This window comes from Peromyscus leucopus, chromosome 7 (genome assembly GCF_004664715.2).
Source record: "Peromyscus leucopus breed LL Stock chromosome 7, UCI_PerLeu_2.1, whole genome shotgun sequence".
NCBI lineage: Eukaryota > Metazoa > Chordata > Mammalia > Rodentia > Cricetidae > Peromyscus > Peromyscus leucopus.
This window is the reverse complement of record NC_051069.1, coordinates 86870471-86893955: the sequence shown is the minus strand read 5'-3', so window position 1 is coordinate 86893955 and position 23485 is coordinate 86870471. Positions and strand designations below refer to the sequence as shown.

General features: G+C 45.8%; 1 protein-coding gene across 5 annotated transcripts in view; it reads right to left on the bottom strand.

Moving 5' to 3' along the window:
• Positions 1-1344: 1344 nt before the first annotated feature.
• Nmnat3 (nicotinamide nucleotide adenylyltransferase 3) overlaps positions 1345-23485 on the bottom strand; it is a 129891-nt gene continuing 107750 nt past the window's right edge. For 3 of the 5 annotated variants that reach the window (XM_037207858.1, XM_028866049.2, XM_037207857.1), the window contains 2 exons: positions 18845-18924; positions 10238-11617 (listed from right to left, as the gene is read on the bottom strand). In XM_037207858.1, the coding sequence (XP_037063753.1) occupies positions 11253-11617; positions 18845-18924 (445 nt within the window). In that variant the 3' untranslated portion in view covers positions 10238-11252. Of the gene's footprint in view, positions 1787-10237; positions 11618-18844; positions 18925-23485 lie in introns of those variants that run through there. The other 2 variants (XM_028866051.2, XM_037207859.1) reach the window with 2 other exon arrangements.

The window sequence follows — 23485 nt, the reverse complement described above, 5'->3', positions numbered from 1 at the left end:
GCTTCTTCATTTTCAACCTCTGCTAGTTTAGAATAATATTGTGTGATTCCGCTGTGCCCACCATCCCAGCTGCAGATCTCTGTCATAAACTGTTAGGCTGCTTTCCATCCTTGGAACAAAATACTCAAGACAATTAACTTAGAAAAGACCCATTTTGGCTCACAGGTTGGAGGTTCCAGTCTAAAAGCAGACCAACCAGTGGCTTTGAGCCTCTGGTGGGCATCCCAGGCATCAGTGGTGAGGAGCCTCTGGTGGGCATCCCAGGCGGCAATGGTGAGGAGCATGTGACAGAAGTTGGAGTCACAGAAATGAGGAATGATTTCTGTCAAGAGCAATGATCTAAGGGCCTCCCCACAAGGCCACCCTTCCTAAGGGTTCACTCCCTCCCCAATACACCACTCTGCAGACCAAGCTTTTGATATACATGCTTTTACTGGACATTAATCCAAACCATAGCAGTAACAGATTTGCAGGTCTCAAGGTTAGCCCTTGGGCCCCCTTTGAGAGGGCTGTGATTCTGTCTGTACATCTGGGAACGAGAAAAAATCTCTAGTGAGTATGATGGCGTATTCCTGTGACCACAGCATTCAGGAGGCTGAGAGGGGAAGATTCCCATGAGTTCAAGACCAGCCTGGGCTACAGTATGGGGTGGGGATGGGGGAGAAGAAGAAAAAGAAAACTCAAACCCTCATTCCAGTAATAAAAAAGAGGCCAGTAAATATAATAAGCAAGACTGTCATGGTGATGGGCTTTTTAAGCTAATGAAGGTTGTGGGGATGGGCTTCTTACGGCAGCTTGGAAGACACAGCAAAAGCAGGCAGTGACCTGTGGAAGACAAGGAGAAGTGGAGAAAGGTACGAGGCAAGGCAAGACCAAAGTCCTTGTGCAAAGTCAAGGAGGCTTTTCTTTTTTTTTTTTTTTTTTTTTTTTTTTTTTTTTTTTTTTTTTTTTTTTTTTTTTTTTTTTTTCAGATCCTAGTTTCTCTGAGCTCACTTTACAGCTGCCTAAGAATTCTCTGCTCCGATGCTGATTAAACTGGGCAAGACGAAACCTATTGGATCTTGGTCTTCAGAAGGGCATGAAGTTTGGAAAGTTATTATTATTATTATTATTATTATTATTATTATTATTATTATTATTATTACTTGTTCTAGGCAGGTCACAAGGGCAGAAAGTCAGCACTGACTGGAGTCTGGATATGTGTCTAGCTCTGGTTCCAAAGCCTCGATCTTAACCACCCATCGTTGTCTCTCCAGTGAGGTGAGGATCTATGGGGATCCTGACCTGGCAGATCTAATTAATAAATAAGCCTATAAAAGGGAGTCACAGAGAGGAAATAAGCCTTCCAAGTCATCATCAATATGGAAGTAGAAACTGAATCCCATGTGAAATGGAAACTCTGGGAATATATTCTAAGCAGAAAAAACAAAATCTATAAGCTGTTAAGAATTAATGCACCTTAGTAAGGCTCTGACCAGATTTAAAAAGAACAAATCTAGCCAGAGTGGTGTGTTTGTGATCTTGGGGTAGAGTTATACAGGGATGAAAGGGAGACATCTAGCCAGACACACATTGATTTCCAGGAAGCATGAGACTGGGTCCTCTGAGGCATTCCCTGGGAGTGAATAAAGATCTGCTCATGTTGACCATGGCCAGGAGGACCTGGCCTCAAAGGGATGGGCTGAGATCACGTGGGGTTAAGCTAAGGCCCCAGGCTGGATCCAATCTCCTCAGAAGCAGTAGAGGCCAAACATGGTTTTAGACATGCTGCAGGGCACCCAGGCATCTGAAAAGATGAGAAGCAGGCCAGGAGCTCACTGACTCAAGACAGTGGCCACCTCCCAAACAGCACATCATCATTTCTTGCCTATGACCTTCCTGCTCTGTCTGGTGACTGACAGAATCACATGCAATGGCCAGGGCTGGGTTTTAGAATTAGACTGGGTTTAAAGCCTAGACCCACTGTTGCCTGATCTCAGCCACTTGGTGTCTCAGAGTGTCACCTTCACAAGGAGGTTTAAGGAGTCTGGCTTGTATGTCCTCTACAAACTCTAGTCTGCTCCATTTCCTCGTCAGTGGTGGTCTACTGCCCCCACAACCGCAGCATGTTCTCCAAGCCCTGCATCTGTTTCCTATATCGAGTTGGTGACTTTCTCCTCTTTGCCTTCACAGCTAAGTCCTATTTTCTTATATCCTTTGTGCTGAACCTCCCTTCTCCTTCTCTTGCACCCATCAACATCTAAGTTATGTGTGTGTGTGTGTGTGTGTGTGTGTGTGTGTGTGTGTGGTGTGCATGCACATTGATATGTGGGTGTGCATGCCCGTGTATGTTCCTATGAAGACCAGAGGTCAATGTCAGGTGTCTTCTTCTATGACCCGACCCCACCTTGTTTTTGGAGACAGGGTCTCTGAACCTGGACCTCACTGATTGGCTAGACTGGCTGGCCACTCAGCCCCAGATCGTCCTGTCTCCATTTCCCTGTGCTAAGATTACAGGCATGTGTCGCCAAGCCCGGCTTTTTACATGGGTGCTGCGGATCAAGCTCAGGTCCTCACACACTTTACCCACTGAGCAATTTCCCTGCCCCCTCCCCTATTCCAGTTTCGCCATGGTTGCTTCTTTGAGTGCTCACAGTCATGTGACTTGCACTGCCCCAAGTGAACAGAGATCTTCCTCACATGGGTGTACTTGTACAGACCTGATTTGGCTCCCTTAGCAAGACTGTCTGTGCTTCGTGGCAGTAACTGTTTCTGTAAATTCTTCTCTTTTTTCTCACAGCATCCTGTTAAGAGCTGAGCACACAATAATGAGCTCAGTGTTGGAAGAGCGTGGGACTTGTCAATATGTACTTGCGGATCCTTTAGCAAACCCTGTGGACCACTCTCCTGGTGCCTGGAACAGGCTGGATGCAGAGGACATTGTCGTGAGATGCAGTGATAAGGAAGCTGATGTCTAGTGAGAGAAAGGTGTGACAGTGTGCTTCAAGCTCGTTGTTTGCACATGGGAACCGAGTTTTGAAGGAAGAATAGGCATGTGTCCCACGCAGAGCTGAGGTTGGTTGCTTCAAGATGGAATATCACTCGCTGTAGGAAGGTTGGAATAAATGTGGCTCAGAATGGCCAATGGGACAGCCTTAAAGTTGGTTCTAACAAGTTACCTGCATTTCATCCTAGAGGAAATGGAGGAGACACTAACATATTTAAGCACAGAAATTCCTGTAAGACAAAGATGAGAGGATCTTGAGTAATTATCTCCTCACAGAAACATGAACTCAAGCAGGTATTCGAACACAAAACAACTTTAATATGAGCTGAGAGCACAGTGGTCGGTTTTAGCTTTATAGGAAAAGACACACTGAAGGACACAGGAAGAAAAGCTGGCCCTGCTATTGCTTCCCAAACCAAGGATGGAAAGAGATGCTCTCCTCTTTGGAAAACAAGAGGGAATTAAGCCCAGACTTTTGATGTACAACCCAATACCAAGCAGAGCCCATAGCCTCTATCTCCAGCTGACTACCTCTACCTGACTGAGCCCTGGATCTTCAGCCCTGTGGCCATGAATCTGCTCCCAACTTAACTCCCTGTTCTCAGCAGCACTGCATAGAAAGATGTAGTCTGCCGGAGCAGGACAGAAGTAAGCACAGGACCAGGGCTCTGGATTGGAAATTAATGTGTGTGGGTGAGACCCAACACTGGGCAGATCTCAATAGGCCCTGTCTTCTGGCTAATGCCCATGGATAGAGCTTCAGGACCTATTCCACCAAGGGAGACCTATCGCTCCAGCCTGATGGACTTCTATTCTAGCTGAATCACCTGTGGATGATTGCAGTAATATGAGTCACGAGCACTGCCCAGTAGGAGGCAGTCACAGCAGTGTGAAGCTTGGTTTTGTCTCTGTATTGTGCTGTGCTTCATGACCTGTGGCTCTTGAGCATGAACACGCACTAAGTTTTCAGTAGCTATCAAACTGTGTAATCCATTTTGTATTTACCCTGGAATCCAGGCAGCACAACACAGAATAGTTGTCCATGTGTGCGGAAGAGAAAGTAGCACCACGTTGCATAGCCTGAGGCTGATCCTTCTGTGGTGAGGTCCAGAGTCAGACAAAGTCTCCTGGTTCCTGACCACAAGCCAGTGACTGTGAATGAGACTCAGCCCACGATGATCCCAAGGGGAGACCTGCATGGATGGGTAACCATTCTTACACATTCCTCTGGTGCATTCAGAACACCGCATCAATGCTAGATTGGGGGTCTCTGTTGGGCTTGGGATGCCCTCTAGTGCTGAAATACTGAACATCCCAACCTGGGCTAGGATGAGATCTGCTGCTGAAAGAGCAGAAATCACTCCTCCTGCAAAGAGAAGACAAGCAGCGTGCTTAGAAGTCTAGAAGAAATGGTACAAACGGAGCTGGAGCGAATGCCTTGCCCTTCAATTCACAGACAACGATGTGCTCCAACAAACAGTAACTTTCGGGAACCAACACCTTCGCCCAATCAACAAAATACGGCACCCCAAACTGATACTATAAAAATCAATATGAATCCCTCCCCAGGCAAGAGTTCAACATGGTTGTCTTAAGGAACTTGAAGAAAATACAGAGAAGAAATTCGATATTCTGTCATAGAAACTGAACAGAGATGGAAGGAATTTTAAAAAATGAATCTGAAATCCTTGAGCTGAAAAGTACACTAAATGAGATTTTTAAAAAAATGATAGATGGTATCAATAGCGGAGTAGATCATATTGAACAAAGAATCAGAAAGCTACAAGGCAGGCAGGCAGAGGAACAATGAGATGGCTCAGGGGGAAAAGATGCTTGCTGCCAAGTCTGAAGGGCCGACTTCCATCCCCAGGACAACCATGGTGGAAAGAGCCAACCAACCCCCGCAAATTAACCTCTGATCCCCATATACACACGTGCATATTTCACATGTGCCCCCCACGTTAAATACATCAATGCAATTTTGAATAGTTTTAGAAGATAGACAGGCATAATTAAAAATACATAGCCAGAGAACAAAAACAAAGGACCGAACCACTGCAACAATGAGCTCAAATCAGCCTCTGTCTTCATTAGATTTCTTAGGTATTTGTTATCTGGAAAGCCAACACAGTATTTGATTGAGTGGATTTAAGATACCTGTTTCTCGGTTCACCCAAATGGACACATGGGTTGTTTATCTTACTTTACCTAAACGAATAATGCTGCAGACATATGACATACAGGTCTGAGTGGATCGGCTTTAATTTCTCTAGGGGTAGATTCCTAGAAGTAGAATTGCTGGGCTGACTTTAGCCCTTCTAGTAGGTGTGACATGATGTCTCATTGCTGTGGATATCTGTATAGATTTTAGTTTATTGATACAAATTTAGAGTTGATTTTGTTCTACTCTCGTTTGAGGTATTATGTTTATGTAACTCATTTAGATCGTAATGGATAATTAAAAATACAGATTAATAATTAGTCTTCTATGATAGGCAAACTTATAGTCATGTTAAGTTTTCTAGGTATACTCAGATATAATTCAATTAGGTAGGTAATCTTCAAACACTTCAAAGACCTACAGAATATGGCATTTAAGATATTTAAAAAAATTTAGACTTTCTGAACAGTGAGACATGTCTGCTCCTGGCAGCACTGATTTGCTTCAGAGAGAAGGATGGGCATTCAAGACATTCCATATGGAGTCTATCTTCTTGGCAAAAATAGCCATTTGGGCAAGAAACTGAGACTGCTTGATCAACTGGACATGCAGGACCCATAGGAAGGTGACCACTGAACTTTGATTGGCAAAATGGTCCTTCAGGCTCCTGCTTCGCAGTGGAAACCGCCAGACATTCTACAGGATACAGAAAAAAGTGACTGAGAGACTCCAGGCCTGTGGGCTAAAGACAGATGCCCCAACTTTACAGAGGAACTTTAGATGACTGTCCAAGCTGCCAGCTGTCTCTGTCTACTCTCACAAGACTCCCCAAAGTTGCTTGCATCCTTCTCCCATTTCTCAGGTAATATTATATCCTTCTGAGGTCTTTGATGTAGTTGAAGACTAGTTATTTCCTTAGTTATGATAAAAGATAAGTTAGATATAAAACCTTAGACTCACAAATATAGGATAGATAGGATATCTTCTTTAGTTTTGCCAAATACAAAGACTAGATAATATAAATAGACTAGATATTTTTACTGTAATTCTTGCTTGATAATTGTTTTGTTATATGTAATTTTACTATGTTAAAGTTAAAACCTTCCTTTTTGAAAAAAAGAAAAGAAAAGGGGAAGTGCTGTGGATATCTGTATGCTGTGAATGTGTTGCTCTGATTGGTTAATAAATAAAGTGCTGATTGGTCAGTAACCAGGCAGGAAGTATAGGCAGGACAAAGAGCAAGGAGAATTCTGGGAACAGGAAGGCTGAGTGAGGAAACGCTGCCAGCCACCACCATGAGAAACAAGATGTAAGATACCAGTAAGCCACAAGCCACATGGCAAGGTATAGATTTACAGAAATGGGTTAATTTAAGATGTAAGAGCTAGTCAATAGTTAGCCTGAGCTAATGGCTGAGCAATTTTAACTAATATGAGCTTCTGAGTGATTATTTTATAAGTGGGCGGTGAAACTGTAGGGACCCGAGTGGGACTGGAGAAAACTCCAGCTATATCTAATTCTGGTTTAGGTTTGGATTTTTCCAATATTTAATGATGTTGAGCACCTTTTCATGTGACTACTTGTCATTGGTAAGGTGTCTTGTGGGTGTTCCACTTCAGATGACCTGTTTGAAGGAGTCAGGCTTCAGGGGTTGGTGATATAGGCACCTCTGGTACACAACCAGCCATGGCTACCGAAATTCCATAAATGGCATTGTATGAACATCCCAGGCAGGGTGGTATAACAGGGTTATCTTCAGTATCTCAAGAAGAGACAAAAGCCAACCAGTTAGAAACACAGGCAACATTGTGCAAGGTGAGTTTTTGAATGCAAAGCAAGATCAGCCTCACCAGCAGACCCTCTGACCAGCAACATTAGGGGTCTGGAAAGCTTTATCCTTTCCAGCACATAACTCTTTGGATCAGCTTTAATTTGTGCTATTGATTCTGCTATTTTGTTTTTAGAGTTCTTGACACACTTTGGAATTCATTTATTAGATACATACATCAGATACACACATCTGGCAATCTGGCAAATGTCTCCCCCTAGTCTGTGGTTTCTTTTTCTATTTTTCTTTTCTTTCTTTCTTTCTTTCTTTCTTTCTTTCTTTCTTTCTTTCTTTCTTTCTTTCTTTCTTTTTTTTTTTTTAAAAAAAACAATTTTTCAAGACAGGGTTTCTCTGTGTAGTTTTGGTGCCTGTCCTGGATCTCACTCTGTAGACCAGGCTGGCCTCAAACTCACAGAGATCTGGCTCTGCCTTCTGAGTGCTGGGATTAAAGGCGTGTGCCACCACTGCCCAGCTATCTTTCTGTTTTTCTTAATGGCTTCTTCCAGAAGGAACGCCAGTAGGGAATATGACTATATTTGAACACATATGCATGGATATGCATGTGCACTCACTCTCTAGGTGAAGAAGTGACTGCAGGAGCCAGGAGTAGGATGGGACACCCCATTAGGTCACTGCATTGGTCAAGGTAAGAGCTATGATGCTTTAGATGTCTTTAGGTATCTCGGTTGGCCTTGCCAACTTGACACAGCCTAGAGTTATCTGAGAAGCCTTAACAGAAGAACTGTGTAGCTGAGTATGGTCCGAGGGCATGTCTATGAAGGGTTATCTTATTGTCCTCGTTGATGAAGAAGGCCCAGCACACTGTGTGTGTGGGTGCTATTCCTCAGGCTGTATAAGACAGCTAGCTAAGTATGAGCATGACGGAAAGCCAGGCAGCGAGTCCCCATGGCTCCTGCAGTGTACTCTGTGGGCTGTGAGTTCATTCACTGGTCAGAATTAAAGCTGTAGAGAATAGCAGTCTTACCTCTGGGTTCTTGCCTTGAGTTCCTCCCTGACTCCATCATGATGGGCTGTAATTTGTAGGTAGAGGATGAAATAAACCTTTTGCTCCCCTCACTTGCTTTTGATCACAGTGTTTATCACAGCAACAGAAAAGAAACCAGAGCAGGGGGTGACATGAAGGATGCACCGAAGGTAGAATCGACAGGGCACGAGGCCCATTTCATTTCCAAAAGAGGTGAGGAAGGGCTTCCCAAGCCTGACCAAGAGCATACCATTGTTCCTGCTCCAACTCCCACTCCCTCAGCGTTTGCTAATTCGGAAACGTGAGTCCCAGGGAACTCTAGGGTCCCTCTCATAGTCCGTCCCTGCAGCCTGTGCTGTCAAGAGCAATGTTTGCTCAAGTTATTTAAACAATACTAAACTATTCAGAGGCATGTGCCTATGTGAATCACTACAGAGATATATTTATCAGTCACTCATATTTGCATCTATAATGTCAGGTTTGGGGCTAAGAAAATAACTTTATGACTGACACCGGGTACTATGATGTATGAAGACCTCTACAGCTGGCTGGGGCAGCAACACTGTCAGCACAGAATGTGAGGATAAGGCTAAGGAAATACATATTCATGTATTAACTCAATTACCAAACGTGCCTCCCAAAGCTCAAGCTCTATTGGTTTGAAATGGGATTTCACATCATTCTCTCCCAAGTGACACAGACAGTATTAGAAATGAGAATTTCTTTCCCCAGGCAAGGATACAGCCCTGTTCTCATTTGGGTGTCGAAGAGTGTCCTAGGAGATCCTTTATTTAAGGCTGGAAATTCTATTTACCCAGGAGCCTGAACCACTGTTTTTCTGTTCTTGCAAAGGAAACAAAATAGCCAGGTATCAAGATGCAGAGGACACCTGAGGGAGCAGAGAGGGATGTGCAATCCGTACACAGCGTGGTGCCAGGAAATGCATCAGGGGAAGAGCAGTGAGACATAGTTTCCCTTCTGCTACTAAGGGAGGTGACATGAATCAGTGAGATAAGCAGGTGACAGAAATTAAGATATATGTGAGCGTATGTGTACACATACATAATACATATGTACAAAGCATAGGTCTTGCTGTGCTTTCTTATGGAAACAGTTGATGTTTGCTGGGAACTGCATGACACAGACATGGAGCAGGAAGATGGAGGAATGCCCTCAAAGCCTATTAAACCTATGGAAAGGCTGGGAAGGGAGACTGGCATGCAGGGCACCCGCTGTCAGGTGCAGTGTAGTAATGGCACCTTGTGAAGGAGGTAATGATGACTCCAGCTCTCCATGGTGCCCCTCTGCCTCAGGGCCTTTGTATACGCCATTCGGCATCAAGGCCATTTGCCTCCATCCATCCCAAAGTCTCTGTAACACATCCATCAGAGTTTCTCTGCTGTCTACACCATCAGCGAAAAACACTATGAGAGTCTATACCTTGTACAAGTTCAAAGGACCCCTTTCAAAAACAGGACCAAGAATCAGGAACTCAGATCCCTATATAATTAGGATGTGGGAAAGAGGGAAGCCAACCGCAAGCTTCATTAGCTTTACAGAGAACCCGCTGCCTCTGGCCATCAGCTTGTCAGTGTCACCTTCAGAGCCCTCATCAGTGCTGGCTTCTTGTCTGCTCTTCACCGTGCTATGAGCTTTTATGGGTGGAGACCCTGTCTGTTCGCCATTACACCCCTGGCCCATGCAAGGACCTCAATAACTGTGATCTGAATAAATGAATCCTAAAGTTCAACAACAAGGAAATAACCAACTCCCAGCAGTGAGCCTCCGCCTGTCAGGCCCTGGATGCCCACGGAGAAGCCTGGGCTGTGAGGAGTCCTCAGCTGTAAACACTTAGTCCAGAAAGACACCGTGAGTCCCGAGAGGGAAGAACGGAATCGGGGTGCCTGGGAGTCAGGGGTGGGGTATTCCAATTCCTATGCAATGGCACTGTGTGCCCTAGAATGAACATGACTTCATGTGTGGTAGGGGACCTCCCACTGCTCTTCTCTGAAAGAAGCTCCTTTGGACACTGCAGCTTCTTGATGTCCTCAGGCCAAATTCTGATCTGGATAATCCTTCAACTGAGATGCTCTTCTGGTGACTCTAGGCTGTTAATCTGTCTAAGACATTCCTCTACTTCTAGTACTCAGGACACAAACTTGAATTCATACCACTTCGATTGGAACAGGAACAAATTTCAGAGTAGCTAAAAAGAAGAGCAACAGCTGGAACACCGGGCATTAATAAAATAACAAAGGAAAAAAGAGAAACTTTTCATTAGTACTTTTTGATGTCAATTTATTATTTATCCTTTTGCCAATATTCAAACAGTCAGGCAGTCATAAAACATTCAACAGATCTTCTAAAACAGCCAGGCATCTGTTTTACTTCAGTTCCTTTTTAGAAATCAGGATATCGGGAACCCTGGTGTTTAAGAGTATAGCAGTGTAAAAATACTTGCTGTATCAAAAATAGTGCTTGACGGGGCTGGAGAGATGGCTCAGTGGTTAAGAGCATTTGCTGCTCTTCCATCCATCAGGTGGCTCACAGCTGCCAATAACTCCAGTTTCAGGAACTCTGAGGTCCCTCTCTGATTTCCTCTCACATGCATTTGCCCATACACACACATACACACATACACACACACACACACACGCACGCACGCACGCACGCACACATACAATAAATCTTATACATATTTCTTGACTACAACATAGAAAGAGTGTGGTCAAAATTTTTATGCTACACCATAGGCAGGCAGGCAGGCAGGCAGGCAGCAGGCAGGCAGGCAGGCAATTGTTTGTAAGGGAGAATACACTGGAAATCATGATGTACTGTTTCCAGATTTCTGAATCCTCACATGGTATTATTCTGTTTGAAACAAGGACGTTGCAAAGGTCCCCTGTCCAGTAATTAGCACCCTGTCAAATCCTTCCAATCAAGACCAGTGTACTGCACCTGGTCTGAGTTTAAAAAAAAAAGGCACGAGGATAACTGATCTGACCCCTCGGGGCCTGCCATGTTCAGAATAACATCAGTGTACATCCTATCATTTCCATTTACACACAGTAAACAGGTCTCCTCGCCAGTGGCTCTGAGAGGTTTTGTCTAATCAGATGACCTGCCACGCCGTTTAAATTGCTCTGATACACAATTATCCCAGCCATAGGAACAGTCTGTCGGGGAAGGAAGTCACCAACGGCATTGCCACCACAGAACCAAAACAAACAGAAAGGGAAACACAGACCCCAAAACAAAACAAAGCCCAGAACTGCCCACACTCGGAGGCCTTCTAGCTACTCCTTCCTTTTCCTTTCCAGGAACTGTCACTGACGTAGAGGCTATGGTCCCTGATATAGCTGATGACAGTGTCGGGGAGGAGGTACTTCACACTCAGCCCTTGGCCCAAGGCTTTCCTGATGTAAGTGGCACTGATCTCATTTTGAATGGGTTCCCTGGCCAGGTGGATGTTGTGCTGGAACTGTCGGAGGATAGGTGAGTCCAAGATGTACCCTTTCGGGTCATGACCGCTCCGGCTCACACACACCAAGCCGAACGTCTCCACGATCTCCCGGATGTGCTCATCTTTCCAGAGGTTGGGGGTCTGGAAGGTCTTCAGGACATCTGCTCCACAGAGGAGTTTCAGCTCGGGCAGTGCTGCAAAACAAGGGAGGAATCCCAGCAAAGTTACAGGATTCTGAAGTGATGTGACTTACAATGGTAAGTCATGATTTCAGCAACATAGCTTTTCTTTAATACTGGCAAAGTGTCAAGCCAAGCAAAAAAAAATTTGCCTTTCAGTACTCAGCGCTACTACAAAAGTCCGTCTATGGTTGCTCTGGACCAGCGCAGAGAGAAGTCCATTATCTGATGAGAAGTGAGACTTTTATTTAAAGTCCCAAGATCAAGAAGCTGTGAGTGGTGTACAAGCCGCCACCCCAACATCCATTTCAGCCCCTGTTATTCTAAGTCTTGAGGACTTAGTATTTTCATATAAAACCTCACGACATTTCATCAGTTCATCATCAACAAGGTCTCCGGATGACTACAAGGTCTCTAAGATCCCAGCGGGTGGCCTTTTCATTTTCGTTTGCAACATGACAAAGCTCTAGGACAGCTGGTCAGTGTGGCAGTCCTGAAGAGTTTATTCTAGTAGAACACTTACTGTTACAAGTGTTTTGAGGTTCTTAGTATGGTACTGTTACTAGGCATAATGTGTGTAATAACATGTGACCCTCGGGACAAATTTATGAGGTCTGCCCACTTTGCAGGGGGAGAAACCAAGGCACAGAGAGGCTAGAGAGAGATTATGTCCTCAGTTGGGAAGCCTGAACACAAACCAGCAGCCAGCCTCCAGGTGGGGCATCTGTAGCGGCTAGGTTCTGCTGCCGCCTACTGGTGAGAATCTGCATGTGCGCCACGAACAGGAAGCCCGGGAGCACTAGAGAAGGCGGGTAATGGTTAGCTGACTTGCTGACACCATTCATCTGGAGTTGACTAATCTGAACAGGAAAGCCAGGCCATGCTAGAAGCACACTCTGTGTCCCTGGTACTTCTGGAAACTGATTTCAGAAGATGTAAAGGCTGGCCTTCCCTCTGTGTCACCCTGAAGACTTGGTAAGGAAGAGATTCTGGGCTGCCACACCGGGACACACACACACACACACACACACACACACACACACACACACACACACACACACGACACCATGGTGTATAAAGAATTCTCACCTTCAAGAGACGACAGGCCAGGGGACTGTTCACAGCAGCAGTATCATCATACAAAGAGATTTTTCCTTTTTTTCCAGTGCTGTAGCCTCAGAACACTGGTCTAATCAACGACACTGCGACATTCTTTGACTAGTACACACAAGGCTCTCAGTAACCACACAGACAGCCCCAGACGTCTCAGGCTCAGTTCCAGTTCTGCTATCTGGTGGCTCCTGTGACCTCAACTTCAAATGAGCATGTTATAGTGCTCACCTTGTGGGGTTATTTTAGCATGAATTAGTTTATCAAATAAGACAGTCAGAACCATGGTTGGCACAGAGTGTTACATGTTTTAGCTGCTTTTCATTCATCCACTAATCCATTTACTTATCCACTTATCTATCCTTCTACCCAGAAATATCCATCTAATAAGTATGAATTATCTCCTTATTTCTAAAGCAATAAAATTGTGCTACAAATTATTCAGTAACTCCCGCTTTACTAATTTGTTATGGATTTGTATTTTTCAGCAGCTGTTAGGATTTGCTCTAATTCTTATGTGTTGAATCACTGCAGGAAAGTAAGAGAACAGGGTTTGGTCTTTCAAACAACTGGTTCAATGATACTCATTTGATTTCAGCATCTCCTGGGGCCTGGGGCACATCCACTCTGTTTCTACAGGTCAGAACAGACGGGACACTGTCTCTCCTACTTTCCACCCTTTAGTGTGTGTGTGTGTGTGTGTGTGTGTGTGTGTGTGTGTGTGTGTGTGTGTGTGTGTGTGTGAGAGAGAGAGAGAGAGAGAGAGAGAGAGAGAGAGATTGAATTCTTCCTCTATTGCTCTCTTTACGTTATTCTATTGAGGCATGGCCTGGAGCACATCACTTTTGAGCTAGGCTTGAAGCCAGCCAGCCCTAGCAATATTCCTGTTTCTCACCCCCCATGGTCCGGGTTACAGGTACACATAGCCGCACCTGTCTTTTTACATAGGTGTTAGGATCTGAACAGGTATGTCCTCACACTGGCACAGCAAGCGTGTGGTCATCTCCCCAGATTCTCCTAGTGGGTTTTGGGGGGAATTTTTTTTGACATTTTGGTTTCCACATTAGACATGGATTCATTAATATTGACAGTAAGAAAAGATATTCACTTTGAGCTGTGACTAGAAAGGACTAGAAAGGATTTGATCTCTGCCTCTCAATCAAAGGCACATCTATGAGGTTGGAGGTACCTGCCATCCCCTGAGCCAAGACAATGAAGTGATGAACTCACATGATCACATGTGCCTCAGGCCACAACTCCGAGCTGCTGTGTCCAGGCCTCACAGAACCCCTTCAAACTCATTCATTTAAATGCCACTGAAGTTTTAGACCAAATAACTGTCCAGGTCCAAAGTGTGTAATTCAAGAATAAAGGCTGGAGGACGGAAAGATGCTTGGCAGTTAAGCGCACTTGCTGTTCTTCCAGAGGACCAGGGTTCAATTCCCAGCACCCACATGGTGGCTCACTACTGTCTATAATGCCAGTTCTAGGGTGATCCAAAGCCCTCCTCCAGCCTCTGTGTGCACAGCATGTGCGTGGTGTACAGACATACACGCAGGCACTACCCCCCACCATATAAATAATGAAAAGTGAATAAAGGCTGCCAGTGTGGCTCGTCTAACAATCACACAGTGGCATGAGTGGCAGGTCTGTGGGTGTCTGGTGAGTAGTCCACTCTGACGTGAATAGATGAAAAGCAGATGGGCCAAAATGTATGCAAGCTGCAAGGAAAATACCCCAGAACCTAGAAGCCTGGATGTTTGGTGGCCCTACGTTGATGACATTAAAGAGCATCAATTTCAAGGCTAGTCAGTGCTGGGTGTAAATTTCAGATTTCTTGGGACCCTGGGAAAGTGACTTGCCTGTGGGCCTATTTCTTCAGCTATAAGATGGGGACAGTAAAGGTTCCATGGAAGTTATAGGAAGGGACAGGTGGAGAGAAAGCCTGTCAACTGTGATGCATGAATACAGCCATGGATGATGACATCCAACCAGCACACCAGGCGAGCTCTACATATGAGGGCACCAGAGAGGAATCCAGGAATGAGATCCGATAGTCAGCACCCAAACTAACCATCCCTGGTGAAACAGGCACAAGGGTGGGTGCTTGCTGTCTTTACAGAAAGGGGTTGGTTCTCTGAACCAGACTCGGCCCTATCAGCCAAGGGCAGGACCACCCTTACCGACAGAAGACGGGCTGCGGGTAAAGGCCCTGGGGTGTCACCTATTCCAGTGTCCGTCGTCCGTCCGTCCGGCCCCCCCCGCCCCCCCCCCCCCACAGCAGCCAGCATCACAGCAATCCGCATGAGGACAAGTGAGTCCAAGGAGGTCTGCCAGTTACGGAAGTGACAGTGGGGCCCAGATCTGATGCCACGAGTGCTGAGCTCAGCATGTGATCTGCCATCCCAGACCGTGACAGTACACAATAAAATGCACAGATCCCAACGTGGCCCTTAGAAATAAACATGTCCCTGGTAACATATGTGCCATCCCATCAAAACCCAAGCTTCTGCTGAGAAAAGCCCACCGTCCTGTTTTAAAATGTTCATTTTTTTTTGTTTTTGTTTTTTGCCTTTTTCTGATGATGAACATGAAATGTGTGTTCACGATGGAACATATGGAAGCTGTAAATGTTGAAAACTGAAAACAACAACAGCAACCCATCAGGCTGATTCTGGGCTCTACAGCCATCAATATTTTGGTGCGTTTTCTTAGGTTTCCATATTGATTTAGACACACCAACAACAGGGAACCACACTCACTCTTATCCGAAGTTATACACGTATTATTATATGATGCTTCTCCTACTTCCTCAGCGTTTCCCCATCTCCTTGAAATTCCTGATGCGGATTCTTTTGATGCATACAGTGTCATTTACTCAGCGTCCCTTTACATTTAAATTCTTAGTTGCTTTTACTTTCTGCCCTTGTAAAAAAACTGCTGTGCTGGCTAGACCTGAAGGTTTAGGCCTGCAATCTGAGCTATTCAAGAGGCTGAGGCAGGGGGATTGCAAGTTCAAGGCCTGCCTTGGATACAAGAGTTTAAGGTCAGCTTGGGCAACTTAGTGAGACCCCATCTCAAGATAAAAAGTAAGAAAAAAAGAGGTGTGTGTGGCTAGGCAGTTACTGGGCCAGGAACCTGTGGTAGATAGGTCAGAAAGCCCTAGGAGAGAACCTATTACCATTACCCCGCTAATGGGACCCAGTATTATACCAATTCCTGATGATGTCTCATTACACCCATAGATTAGTGGATCTCTCAACCCTCATCAGAGGAGCTTCTTCCTGCAGAATATGGTGATTAACACAGAGACCCACAACTGGTCAAGATGCAGACAGTACAAGACTGTGGCTTGCACAGCCTTAAATGCAGTATCTATTACCGCACACCCCTCCTTCCAAGACTCAGGGATCATTTTGGAAGATAGAGCAGAAAGACTGTCAGAGCCAGAGGTAGTGGATGACTACAAACACGCAAGATTTTCCAGACAGAGCAGGGCAGTTGCACACATGAACTCTTAGGCATTGTGACGGTATGCACAAGTCCTGTGTAAGCTCAATCCAGACACATCTCAGCATGGAGGGGTGGATGGGCACGCAGTTTCACGCCTAATTGAGAAGCTACTGACAGGGAGAGTTGGTTGTCTATAAGGGTGTGGCCCCTGGTGGGTCTAAGATGCTCCAATGGACGGCTGCACACTGAAGAGTACATAGGCCTCACAGATGGACTTGATGTTTTGAAAAATATTTTATTTTATTTTATGTGCATGTATGTGCCTAGTGTATGTATATATACCATGTGTATGCAGGAGTCTACTGAGGTCAGAAGACGGATCACTTCCCCTGAAGCTGGAGTTACAGATGGCTGTGAGCAGCCATGTGGGTGCTGGGAACCAAACCCCAGTCTTCTCCAAGAACAGTGAGTGTTCTTAACTGCTCAGCCCCACTTCGTGGGTTTAAAAAAATGAGGACAAAAAGTTGGGTGGGTACAGAATGGGGGGGTGGTTCTGGGAGGAGATGGGTGAGGGGGATAAAAATGTTCAAAATACCAAGTATGGAATCCTTGAGAATTAACAAAAATAGTTTTTCAAAGGGGGTGGGGAGCAGGTATGTGAGCACACGCCTTTATTCTCGTCACTGGGAAGGCAGAGTCAGGCGGCTCTCTGTGAGGACAAGCCAGGGCTACATGGTGAGATCTGCTTTCATAGCACAAACAATAAAAGAGAGACACGATGGCACACACCTTCACTTCCGACATCTGGGAGCCTGAGGCATGTGCAGCTTGGAAAGAGCCCAAACATACGGTCATTAGAGATGGGAACCCCCAGAGAAATGAACAGAGAACAGATGTGGGGTGGGAGGTTCTGATAGAGGGTGAAGTCATATAAACTTAGCAGCTAGGGCTTCACTGGGAATATAGTTTCTGAATACCTCACAGGACATGCTCCCCTCTGAAGGGGAGGAGTAGGTACCAAGCAGAGGCAGAATGGGTTCTGTGAGCACCTGCAGAGAGGCAATACAAGAGCTATGGTTTAGCATGCCATCCCCAGTTGCCTCTGGCTGCCCTGCCTCTCTCTTGAGTCCCTAATGTATCCCAGGTCTACAGTGTCCCATGCTGACACATTTCTGCTCTTGCATCTCTGCATCTCTGCCTTGAAATGCTCTACCCTCCACAGCCCACTGGTCCTGTACACGTGGGTGTAGCTGTCTGCTGTCAGCAACCTTTCACATTAATGTCTATATTTCTCTCCACCCCACACCCTGTGTCAAGGCATCGACTGGGGGGCTGCTGGAGTGCCTACACTCCCCTGAGCTCAGAGCCTGGCTCTCATAGTGTCCACCAGCATTATGTAGGACTTTGTAGAAGGGGATGTCTAGGATGTGCAGAGGGCATCCTGTCCACGGTCTATATCTGGGGCTGGAAACGGAGCAGCCCGCCTGCACAGGTAAGGAGGACAGGCCAGAGGAGTATAGTAAATATTACATGTATGGATTACAATGGTAGCCCTGCAATTTCCTTTTAGACTCTCATTCGGCATACAGTCTCAAAGTGGTGGCATGACAGTTCTGAGTGATCACTAAACATCAGACTCCCAGCACCCTTCCCTCAGGTCTGGGGAGTGGTCTGGCAATTCTTGTTTCTAACAAGACTCATGGTACTTCTGCCATATGTAATCTCTGACCAGCATCTGAGGGCAATTTCAGGACCTGGAGACATTCTCAAGTACTTTCCAAGGTGTGTTTGGGAGTATTCTCAAAATTCTGATGACCGACAGACACCATAAGAGCACCGTGGTTAAAAAGTGATAGATAGGCTCTGTCCTTTTCTCATTAGGTCATAATACACGTGGACACGGTAAAGGTTCTGAAAAACCCTGCAGTGAAGAAACTGTTTTAGTTGCATTTAGCCTTGGTAGCCTTGGACCCTTTTGATATGAAAGTGTCCCACAAACTAGAGTTGGGCACCCTGTAGTAGAAGCCCATGCACATGGCCTGCTGGAATGTTGGCCAGTGGGGCCAGTGACTCCTAGCTTACGTTACATCCTCCTCTCCCGACACGTCCTACACTCCTGAGTATTTGTAGGAGAAAGCCACGCCTTTGCCCCTTGACACCAGGGCTTTGCATACTCTGAAACCACAGACTTGCCTCTACCCAGCAGGAGAAGAAAAAGTAGAGATGTGGGTTTCTGATTTAAGAAGCTAACCCAAGAGAACCTCAAGCTCCCCTAAAACTAAGTTTCTTCCTTTGAGGAACTCACTGAGTGGCTGCTAAGGAGTGTGAGTCTCTCACCCAAACTTTATCCTTTTAGACGCAGAAGGCTCAGGGTTTTAAAGGACCCCAATACCAGTCACCAGTTTGTCCCTGTGTGGCCTTCGCTGTAATTCATGTCACGAGCATAAGTCACAGGGTGGCTAAACTCCTTTGGAGAGCAAATCTCAAATTAGGACAATTAATGGGGTGAGGTGCAGTTTGTCCAATCTGACCTTTTGACCTTGGATATAAACAGTGCAGGCCGACCTGCACTACCAGGCGGGTCTCAAGTTCTTGTCCACGCTGAGGGCTGGACAAACCCCTTTGGCTCATCAGTCTTCACCTGAATCCCCCCTTTGGAACCAAGGGGTCAGCACCCACCTGCAGAGGCTGACGGGGTTTTGCTGGGGTCTGGACCTTCCGTGGAGGCTGAGGATTTGAGCAGCTCGTCATGATGGTGCCTGTGGTATAAACACAGGGGCTCAAGTGTGTTGTATTTTAGACCCCCAACATCATCCCAGCGCCTCAGAATTTAAGACTTGCTTCTTAGTATCGAGAATCCACCATGTGCCAGGCTCCAGGGTAGGACAGGAAGCATATGCCACAGAGAGTCCTGTTCCATTCACTGTACCACATTCCAGGCAAGCTGGGTGGCAGTGGGCAGGTAAGCCTGATGCCACCCTGTCCACCCATCTCAGCAATTCTCTGCTGGAAATATGGGCGTTAGTTAGGTGCTAAGGCATCAGCTCTTAACAACAGATAGAAAGATGTCAGCCATATGGTGGTGGCACACACCTTTAGTCCCAGCACTTGGAAGGCAGAGGCAGGCGGATCTCTGTGAGTCTGAGGCCGGCCTGGTCTACAAGTGAGTTCCAGGACAGCCAGGGCTGCACAGAGAAACCTTGTCTCAAGAAAACAAAAAAAAAACCAAACCAACCAACCAAACAACAACAACAAAACCCACCAACCACCACCACCACCAAAAAACAAAACAGACAGATGTAAGTGTAAACATGCATTTTCCTTTAGAAAGCCTAAGTGGCGATACCTGATTTCAGGATTCTGTGAAGGTAAATGAACTACATACAGTAAGCCCCAGCACAGTGTGGCCTCCCACTGGTTCCAGAATACAGTCTTATCATAAACTTGTGTTTTAAAATGCTATGAGGTGGTGGCTAAGAGCCTGGGCTTGGAGAGAGACAGCTTGGGCTGAATCCCGACCTCCACTGCCGGCTGTCACCCTAATGAATGATTTCAAGTCTCAGTCAGCATGGATGGTTCCTGAGTGCAAATGGGGAAGGATGGCAGTGGCCCCCACAACGGGTAGTTATGAAGATGAAGGGAGTTAATCCAAGCGAAGTCACAGAGCACGTTAAGTATGATCAGACGTATGCACATCTGACATGCTCAATTTTAAGTAATCTATCTTCGAATTGAGACTCCTGCATTTCTTGTCTCGCCAAACACTCTTGTAACTCCAGCACTCTTGTGTCCACCAATTTATCTTCCACCTTCCCCGGACTCAATGGAGCATCATTACAGCTGTGTTTGAGAGAGGCGGTTTACTTTCAAGACTCAGCACACTTCCCCTGTGGACTCTGTTCCTTGGGGTAGTGGTCCTTGCTGGCTTTTTGCTGCCTGCCTGAGTGGTACTCCAGTGTGCACAGTCCTAGGCCTCTGAACTGACCCCAAGAGCATGGTTTCTGCGTCTCCAGAAGCTTGCCCAGGGATGTCCCAGCAAGGGGTAACTATGGTAAAAGAAAAGTCAGCCACCTCACATTCCTGGCCAGCATCATTGTTTTAGAGCAGTAGTTCTAAGGTCACAACCCTTTAATACAGTTCCTCATGCTGTGCTGACCCCCAACCATCAAATTACTCGGTGGCTACTTTGTAACTGTAATTTTGCTACGGTTATGAATTCTAATGTAAAAATCTGTGTTTTCTGATGGTCTTAGGTGACCCTTGTGGGCCGTGACCCACAGGTTGAGAACTTCTGTTTAGAGGCTGGTTCTGGTATGGCTTCAGAGCCTAGTGGCTGGTGCTCTGCCTCTAGCATATTTACTGTGTAACTGTGATCACCTGAGCATCTCTGAGCCTCCGGCTTCTCATCTGTAAAATGAAGACATAAGGTCATGTTTGTAGTGGTTTATGAGGTGATGCAGGTGGAGGACAGACCACATGAAGTGGCACTTTGACTAAGGCCTTCCCCAAAACATGAGGAAAAGGTAAGTTACTGTTATGGTTGGTGACTGAGTGTACTCTCTAAGGCCTATGCGTTGAAGGCTTGGGTCCTAGCTATAGATCCAGTCATTGAAAGATGGGTTCTCACCAAATCAGTGATGGCTACTGGTGGGTTTGTGATTGGATGGCATTCCTAGGAGATGCCTGAAGCTTTGGGAGGCAAGGTCTAATTGGAGAAAGTAAGTCATTGGGGGGATGACTTGGGGGCCTTATTCTGGGTTCTTCTTGGTCTCTCTGCTTCTTGGCCACCAGGGAATGCTTAAGTTGGCTCTACCACACCCTTCCACCTTGATGCTCTACCTCACAATGGGCCAGAAATAGCAATGCTAGATGAGGGCTGAAACCTTTCAAAGTGTGAGCAAAAATAAGATTTCTTGTTAAATGGCTTCTTTTAGTTATTTCTCACTGGAAGGAAAAGGTGACAAGGCTCTCTCATTAAAGTTGGCCTAGACTTTATGGCATTTGCAAAAATGTAAACGTCATCAGAATAAAGAGTCTCCACTGAGTCCCTCAGTGAACGGATATTACAGTGACCTTTGTTATGCTGTGTTATAAATCCACTGTGACCATCATCAAGAGGACACTAAGTGCAGCAGACGTTGGGGCTGATTTCTACCATGATTCTAAAACCACTTGACTTTACAATTTTAGCCTGATTTTCAACCTTAAAAAAAAATCTTAATAAGAAATGGTTAACTCTGTTGGCTAAGTCTCAACCACAACAGTACACCATAAATCATCTGAGACCTTGAAAGAAATGCCTGTGGTTGGTGTCCATGCCAGGAAAAGCCCTGGCCTGGAAGAGAACCTTAAAGAATGTTTTCCAAGTGATTTTGGCTGCCAAGGTTGTGACCATGTGTCAATTGCTCTTTAAGTGGATCTCAACACTGATCAGAATCCTGATTCTCTCATCCAGTGACCGACGCTGTTGGACTCAAGCCTGGATACATATTAGAATCACCAGGAACAACTGAAATACTGGATCTCTTCCCTCCTCACCCAGACTGATGAGATCACAGCCTCTGGGGTGGGACATGGGTGGTGGACCTAGGAAGTTTGCTGTGTGTAAAGTGTCCAGAAGCACTTGAGCAAAGGGCACTGGGCAAAAGGAGAAAGAATGCATTTGGTAGTATGCAGCACGAATCCTGAGTGGTCGTAATAAAAACCTGGAGCCAGATATCAGGGTAAATGCTGAAAGATCAGAGAGACAAAGGAACAAGCCACAGCCACCTCTCACCTCACCAACTCCTCGGATGAATGTCCTGAGATCCTGTCTCCTCCGCCTTATAGTCCTCTCTCCACCCACCCATATTACTTCCTGTCTCCACCTCCCTAGTGTTGGGATTAAAGGCATGAGATCCCAAGGGCTGGGATCACAGGTGTGTGCCACCACTGCCAGGCTCTGTTTCCCTTTTAGACTGGATCAATATTGTGTAGCTCAGGGTGGCCTTGAATTCAAAGAGATCTGTCTGCCTCTGCTTCCTGAGTGCTAGGATTAAAGGTGTGTGCCACCACTGCCTGGCCTCTATGGCTAACTAGTGGCTTAGCTCTACACTCTGATCTTCAGGCAAGCTTTATCACAAACAAAAGTATCACCACAGTAGTACCTGTGCTCACACTGGCATTCTGCCGCAGAAGCAGTAGTAACATGAAATGACTATGCCATCACCTCTGTGTCCATGCATGGCTTTTTGGTTTTGTGGACAAACCACAGCCAGAATTATAGATGGAGGGAGGGCAGATGGCATTAGTTAGCACCTACCATCTACCAGCTGATTTGCCTGCACCATCTCATCAAAACCACCTGGTGTGCTAACCAGGGAAGTTAGGTGCTGAAATTCTCATTTTATTGGGTGAGGAACTGGGGCTTGGGGAGGCCAAATCACTTTCATCAAGTCATTCAGTTAAATCTGGCTTCAAAGCCTGCATCCCAGGCAACTGTGGCGCTCACAGGGATGGGGAGAAAGCCCTAGTCACTGAGTACTTATTAAAGCTAAATGATTTGCTAGATACTCTGCTTTCTTGCTTCTTGCTCCTTTCAATTAGCCTGGAGAATCGAGTGATGAGAAAGGCTCATTTAAAAAGGACGTTCTAGGTGCATGTTTGAGTGTGAGATTAGGGTTATGCCAAGGGATGGCTAAAAGGAAGAGATCGTGTATTCACACGGTTACTAAACCCGTGTCCTATCGGTTTGGCAGCAGGTTCTAAGGTGGCACCGGAGCTGCTGAATGCTCTGTGGTCCCTTCCCTAACAAAGGCACAGGTCACACCCCTACCGTGCCTTCTAGCCGAGCAGCCCGTTACCAGTGATGAAGCAGGCCAGCTTTACTCCCCTCCGGCAGCCTGGACAGTGACCGCTATCCTAATGTGCAGGGCTGGTTCAGGGCTTTCCAACAGCTGTGCTGACTATGCTGAATGCTACTAAGAATCCAAAAGACAAAAGACAATCTGGAGTAACTCTCTCTGCTCTTAAAATAACTCCTTCCCTTTTATATTAGAGTCTATGTTTAGCAAACAAGAAGGGAAGATGGAGTATTATATAGGTTCAGTTTTCAAACTTGTCAATGACAAGAAGCTAAAGGCCCCAGTTAATGAAGGCCATTTGTTGGTTCTAGGACAGGAAAGCTGTTTTTAAAATCTTCATTCAATTATATTGTCTTCATTTTGCAAGTGATAAAGAGGTCTCAGAGAGGTTAAGTCACATGTTCAAAGTCACAGAGCTGCTAAATGGTAACAGTGGGCCTGGTCCTCGGAATCAAGACAGTCCCAAATGCTAGCAGCT